Source organism: Nestor notabilis, unplaced genomic scaffold (genome assembly GCF_000696875.1).
Source record: "Nestor notabilis isolate BGI_N333 unplaced genomic scaffold, ASM69687v1 scaffold16658, whole genome shotgun sequence".
NCBI classification, from domain to species: Eukaryota; Metazoa; Chordata; class Aves; order Psittaciformes; family Psittacidae; genus Nestor; species Nestor notabilis.
Window position 1 is genome coordinate 13,965 of NW_009941633.1, and position 7,135 is coordinate 21,099.

Below are 7,135 nucleotides of genomic sequence, written 5' to 3' on the forward strand. Positions count from 1 at the left end.
TGACATCCTCTCCTTTGGTTCAGATTGTCCCGTTGCTTTGCTGATCCTGTATTTTTGGTGGGTTGATCTGGAATGTGCTATGGATTCTGTGTTGCGTCACTAGAGTATAGGGTGCTGCATTCACCCTGCACGCTTGGAGAGGTCCTGGTGCGAGCACTGCAGCTTGGATGCTGTGTTCATGTGCCCATAGGACAAGAATGGTGGAAGCTATATGGATCCAAGGGAAAGAAAGGTTTGAGCTTTTGAAGCAATTGAAGAAATTAGTGTGGCATGTCAGGCTGGCTTAGGTCTACTGGCTGGAGAATCTAAAGGCTGATGGTCACATCCTCAATAAAATACCTTGGTGTACCAAATTCTGGTGGCTGGTTCCTGCTCACCTCTTTCTCTTCTAATTGCTGCAGAATCTTAACTTTTTTGGTACCTTTCTTTTGATCATGCTTGATGGTGGTCAGGATCAGTCCTGAAAGGAAGTTGCTTGAAAGGAAGTGCATGAGTAGAAAATCAGATGGTAGAGCAATTGAGAAAGGGATATGCAAAGAATCAGAAGTGGAAATATAGAATCCAATTCTGTAGGTTCTTGACCTCTTGTACTTGGCACAGCAGTTTTGTTCCTGGACATCCTGGTGTTTGGATATTGATCTGTTGGAGGAAAGGTCTGAGAGAGACAACTGGAATGATTAGGGAGCTGGATGGATTGCTTTATAAAGAAACATTATCCTAATTGCAGAAACGTGGGAGTTTTGTGTAAGTGTCTGAGGAAGCCCATAAATGCTCGAATGCGGTGGAAGAAGAGGAGAATTTATGTTCACCCAGAAGAGCGTAACTGGGAATAATTGGATGGAGTGAGGGGATGAGAAATTAACTTTAGACTGACTGTGAAGAGAAGCTGGCTAACCTAAAAGCATGTGGAGTCACAGAATGGTTTTCTTAGGGAAGGGGTGGAAGCATGAAGTTCTAAATATTTGGCGAAGATCTAAAAAGGAAAAGAAGATGGACAGAGTTCCCTTGTGGTGAGATCATTTTGTGCATTTCACCCAAAAAGATCAACACGGAATAGATGTTTTTGCTGTCCAGTCTGTCCCTAAGTGTCCTGATCTTGTCAAGAGTTCTATTACCCTCTCTTGGACACTTCTCCATGGTTATTGGTGGTTGAAGCATAATTCTCTTAGTATATATTGCTGCTGCTGGAAACAGGGATATAATACACAGCGCTCATCCATGAAGAGCTGCACAGGGCTATTGTAGGGCAGTGCTGTATAGGGAAGGGAAGGCAGAGGGGGAATGAGTGTACAGTGAAACCGGACAACATTTCTAGGCATTTATCAAAACATTCTGAGGTTACACTTCTGGGCAATGAAACAAGGACAAAATACTAATTATGGTGCCAGATTTTTTTCAGGGGATTAATAATGGGCCTATAGAAGTTGATGGTCTGAGCTGCAGCCAAGGGACCCCAGCTGATTGCTAATCCTTCAGGAAATGCCTTCTGCCTTAAGTGGTGGTTGCTGGTTATTCCCTGAAAATTAAAGTGTAGAAAGCTGTATGCACATTGTTCTTTTCCAGTTGATATTCCCTGCCGATAAGGCACGCGTATCTTGGTCTTGCAGAAGTCAGTAAGATGGGAGTGGCTGGTGGATGACCAATTCATGTGTCTTATAATTAAATTAAGCTAATACACGTAATTCCCTACTGCCATACATGTACTTTGCACTTTATTGGAGAAATAGGAGCAGAAGACCCTGGTTTGGGAAGCATGCGGTCTTAGTGGGATCAAGCACAGCCTTGCAGCCTTCTGAGACCGGGGAGGTGAGGAAGTGGGGCAATAAAGAGCCAGGCGTCCTTGACTGAGAAAACTGGCTGGGGGACCCAGCAGGAAAACTGTCCAAACAAATGAACAAGAGCTAGTTCAAGGGAGATTAACACACATAAATATGGCTGGCCTTATTTTGAGAAGGAAAGGAAAGCACTTCAAACGATACCTTGTACCAGTTTCTTTTCCTATCATAAGTACTCTGCGATTTATAGCAGAGTCAGGTTTGACAGAGTAGTCCTTTCTGCTCATGCTTGCAGCTTGGGGATCTGCTAGCTGGAAGGGGTAGTGGTGTTGTGTGAGGGTGTCAACAGCCCTTTGCCCAGGATGGAAACACACACAGTGCATCCCTGGCTTGTCTAACCCATCGCTTCTCCCTCCTTTGTTCTTGTGTCAGTAGGATTTCATTGCTTGACAAATAACTTTCCTCTACATGTTGCTTTTCATCTGAGAATTCACAAGTACCCGTCATTTTTTCTTTTCCCTTTTTCCCTCCCAGCCATTCATTGAAGGTATGCTCTAATACTTGCTCAGGGTAAACCTGCCTCTGCTCAGACTTCAGAAAGCCAATGCATTACAGTGTTTGTTGCACCATTTTGTCACAGGTAAACCCAAATGTGCTGAGTTCAATGGAGAAACAGAGGCGCAGAGAGGAAGAGGAGGAACGGCAAATCCTTATAGCAGTGCAGAAGAGGGAACAGGAACAGCTGCTAAAGGAGGAGAGGAAGAGAGAGATGGAGGAGAAAGTCAAAGCAGTGGAAGGTATGTGCATGCGGCCAGCGTGAAGCAGGACTGGAAGCTTTCAAAGCCGAGATTGAGATCTTGATCTGCCATTTGCATCCCACCCCTGCCAGACCTGCTAACAAGAATATCTTTTCTGGCACTTAGTTTGGATAAGTCGGTCTGATGGCAACTTCTTTTCCTTTATCTATCTCCCTTAGTGTTGGCGGCTGCTCTCTAGTGTGCCCTTCAACTGTGTCATATTCAAATGATGCTTATTTTTTCCCTTGTCCCAGCTGGGAGTAGCAAGAGTAGTATTTTTATATTGCTATTGGCCTTATCACTTGCAGAACTAAAGATGAGGGGACCAGACTAAATAGAGCACCAGAGGTGGTAGCTTCAGGTGTTGGTCTTGTTTTTTCATGGTTTTAAATTAAATGCTGATTTAAGCTGTTCTGCAAGAAGCAGCTGTGTTGTGTTTAATATGATCAAGCCATAGACAGCAGGCATTCAGCCAGTATATGTAGGCACTGGTGTCTAAGAGCAGGCTCATTTCTGACCACCTTCTCTCTGCCAGCCTCCCTTACGGGATTCCTTTATCTGCTGCTTTTGCTGCAGTAGCTGGGTGGGCTTTTGCAGTTTGTCTTCAGAAAGCTGTGATGGTAATGTGTGGTGGTGTCAGTATTGTGAATCTTTAAGTGGATAAAGAATCCAAAAAGGAAAAAGGATTAAGTTCATGCAAACCCTGTAAACTTTCCAAGATGAAACAGTCTGCTACCAGATGTTTGCTAGCAGACCAGATGTTATCTAAGAATAGCTTCTTTTACCTGCTTACCTTTTTAACCTTTAGAAAATCCAATTACTTGCTTGGCCTTCATATATTCCTGGTTGCCAGTCTTAGCTAATCTGGTGCTTTAAACTGAGAATCATCCAGCCTTCCATATATGCCACATATATCTCTCTCACCTTGGGAAATTGCATAGCCTCTGTGCTTTAATTCTCCATCCGTATAGACAATATTAATCTTGAAGTTCCAGAAGAGCTGCAAAGATAAATGTACCTGTAAAAAGATCTTATTCTGGTATAAGCCATGTTCTTTTCTGGGTAAATTCAATCACTACATCATCTGGGTCCAGTATTGTTTAACTTGCTCACCAATGACTTGGATGAAAGGATAGAGTGCCTCCTCAGCGAGTTTGCTGTGATAAAACTGTGACGAGTGGCTGATACCCCAGAGTGCTGTGCTGTCGTTCAGAAGGATCTAGGTAGGCTGGAGAGATGGGCACAGAAATTCAACAAAGGAAAGTGCAGGGTCCTGCACCTGGGGAGGAATAACCCCACATTCCAGTGCAGGCTTGGGGCTGACCTGCTGGAAAGGAGCTCTATGGAGAAGGAGCCTGCGGTCTTGGTGAATAAGTTGTCCATGAATCAGCCGTGTGCCCTTGTGACCAACAAAGCCAGTGGTATCCTGGGGTGCATTGGGAAGAACATTGCCAGCAGGTTGAGGGAGGTGATCCTCCCTCTCTACTCAGCCCTGGTGAGGCCTCACCTGGAGTGCCATGTCCAGTCCTGGGCTCCCCAGTACAAGATACATGTTGCTCCTGGAGCAAGTCCAGCAAAGGGCTATTGGAATGATTAAGGGTCTGGAGCATCTCTTGTATGAGGAAGAGCTGAGAAATTTGGGCCTGTTCAGCCTGGAGAAGGCTCAAGGGCATCTGATCACTGTATATATGTATCTGAAGGGCAGGTGTCAAGAAGATGAGTCCAGATTCTTCTTGGTGGTGCTAGGAGATAGGACAAGAGGCAACAGGCATAAACTAAAACATGGGAAGTTCCACCTGAACATGAGAAAGAACTTCTTTAATGTGAGGGTGGCTGAGCGTTGGAATAAGTTGCTCGGAGAGATTATGGAGTCTCTTTCCTTGGAGGTACTCAAGAGCCATCTGGACACAATCCTGAGCAATGTGCTGTAAGTGACCCTGCTTGAGCAGGCAAGTTGGACTAGATGGTCTCTGTTGGTCCCTTCCAATCTCATCCATTCTGTTGTGATACAAAAGCACCAGAGCCACGTAAAGAAACTGGCATGGTATTGGGCAGTAAACTGTTTTAGGCTAATTTAGCTACATTCATGCGTTTCTTGGCAGAGATGCTTTTATTTTGGCTTGTGCAGTTTCTTTCAGTTTAGTTTAAATTTGTCCCTAGTCAGTGTCCTTTTCAAACTGGTGCAAAAGCTGTTTGGAAAGGTTATTTAAATAGCTGACTTGTTCAGTTAAATCACTGCAGTATTTTTCATCCCTAGAAACGGCAGCTATCCAGGTAAAACTGGATTCTTAGCCATCTTTCCTTATTGCCAAGCACATTTCCCATTAGCAATTACTTCCATGGACAGAAAGTGATTTGAAAATGTAGTCATATTTTGCTTGGATCAGACTTGTTAAAACTGGACATCTGTCATCAGAGATTTTAGAGTAACAAAGATTTTCTTGCATTTTGCAGTCTGTTGGGATTTAGCATTAATTTTGTAAGGTCTTCTGTAAAGGGGAGATAGGAAACACAGGGTGAAATATCTGCTCTCTGATATACTTCATCAGCACTTCACCTGCTTCTCAGTTTTGGACTGTATGCTGTTTTTAGATTACGTTCCTGTTTCCACTCTGGGATTTCACTTCCCCCTCATGCCAGTGCACACCCCAGGTAGCAGACCTCCTGTGGGGCCCATCTATTTGTTCCTGAATTTATGAGTTAAGGCAGCTTTATGGATTTCTACCACAACAGCAGGTTAGAGTTTCCTAGTTCTCTTCCCAGATGCTGCCCCACCATTCTGTCTTGCACATATGACTTTCTAGCTGGTTTTGGGACATTGCTGAGATTTTGAAAGCTGCTGGGTAGGACTCAACCTGAGCCAACATCATGGCAACAAACTCTGCCAGTGATGTTTAACATGCTATATTAATCACTTGCTGTGGTAGAGGGACCTGCCATTAATCCTGACTGAGCTCCAGTCTGGTACCAGGGTAGTGCTCCCTGATTCATGTCAGTTTACCAGGTCAGACCCTTGGCAGGCCCTGGTTATTTCTAAAATCTACATCACCTTACCCTGTGGCTGCTGTTGCCATGAGATTTTCCTTTTGCTGTTCAAGTCATCCCCTCATGTCCTTCTCAGCTTTCTCACTTAGGCATCCACTGCAGTGTCATGTAAGTGATGCTATATTTTACAAAAGAAGCGTGAAGTTCTGAGCTGTGCTTGGACAGACCCAGATGATCTCTATTAACTGTGATTTAATCATAGGATTGTTGGAAAGGACCTTAAGATCATCTAGTTCCAACTCCCCTGCCATGGGCAGGGACACCTCACACTAGACCATGTCACCCAAGGCTCTGTCCAACCTGGCCTTGAACACTGCCGGGGTGGAGCATTCACCACTTCTCTGGGCAGTTTGTTCCAGTGTCTCACCTCCCTCATAGTAAAGAATTTCTTACATCTAACCAGAACTTCCCTAGATGCAAGGCCTGTCCTTTCAGCTTCAATGGTACCAAGAGACTTCTAGCAGGAAATTTGGACTTTATCACTCTTTGACATATCTGGCCATGGACCTCCCTGGAAATACCCACCTTGTAGCTACTCCTAGTTTTCTTGTGCTCTCAACTCCCATCCCAAGTTTAGTTTTGACTGGCAGAGTAAGACAGTAAATTAATACTCTTCCACCAGAGCTGGTGCTTGCGCCTTTGGCATATTCTGAAGATGGAACCTCTGCTAGAGGGTATTAGCCAAGTCTCCCCCATCTTTCTTTCACTCTGGGTGTTCCCCAGTGTGTCCTGTTTTCTGAGGTCTTACTTCTATGGCGTCTCTTCTTGAATGTTACTTTCACAGAATTCCGCTCCTACAGAAAGCTGGTACAACCACAGGTGTTTAGCAAGTCAAATGAATTCAGATTTCCTATAAGAAAAAGGAAATGAGGTTCATACGGGCCCATAAACTTTCTATTATGAAGCAATCTGTTAGCCAGCTGTCTAGTTGCAAACCACAGGTTATATTACCAGCGTTGCTTCTTCCTGTCTCTCACCTCTTAAATGAAAGCTGTCCCAGTGGCCCTCCTGTGTGGCGGCTTGCTCACTCTGGTTGCCGGCTGTGAAGGCCTACCTGAGCAATCTTCCCAAAGCTAGCCACCATGATGGAGGATATTAATGTTCTCAGTTTCTCATTGCCTCCCAGCTGGCAGAACTTCATCCGTCCCTCAGTACTTTTCTTCATCCACTTCAGTGTAAACCAGGTGCCCTGAGTTCACCTGCCTGAGGTGAAGCACCTGAAGGATGATAACTTAACAAATCAGCTCTTTCCATAATGCTGTTCTATGCCTAGTTCCATGCATTGAACACCTTTCTTTGTATCTCACCACAGTTGGGAATTTGTCTGGAAGCTGGCGTGGGAAGCATTTGTATCACAGTAATGCTTCAGAATCAGTGATTGTAAAGTCAAGGGAAAATGAAGAGGCATGTTGATGGTGTGCTGTATTCTCACCTCCTCTGCTTTTGCAGAAAGAACAAGGACGTTTCACTGGCGTTCTTGAGAACTGCAGGAGCTGCCCTTGTTTTCCCTACCAAATG

General features: G+C 44.6%; 1 protein-coding gene across 1 annotated transcript in view; it reads left to right on the plus strand.

The window, feature by feature from the left end:
• The window catches only part of LOC104410739 (cat eye syndrome critical region protein 2-like), a gene marked incomplete at both ends in the record, with an annotated part of 19,313 nt that overhangs the window by 7,986 nt on the left and 4,192 nt on the right, over positions 1-7,135 (plus strand). The window contains one exon of the mRNA XM_010020990.1: positions 2,416-2,572. Coding sequence (XP_010019292.1) covers positions 2,416-2,572 — 157 coding nt within the window. The remainder of the gene's footprint in view (positions 1-2,415; positions 2,573-7,135) is intronic.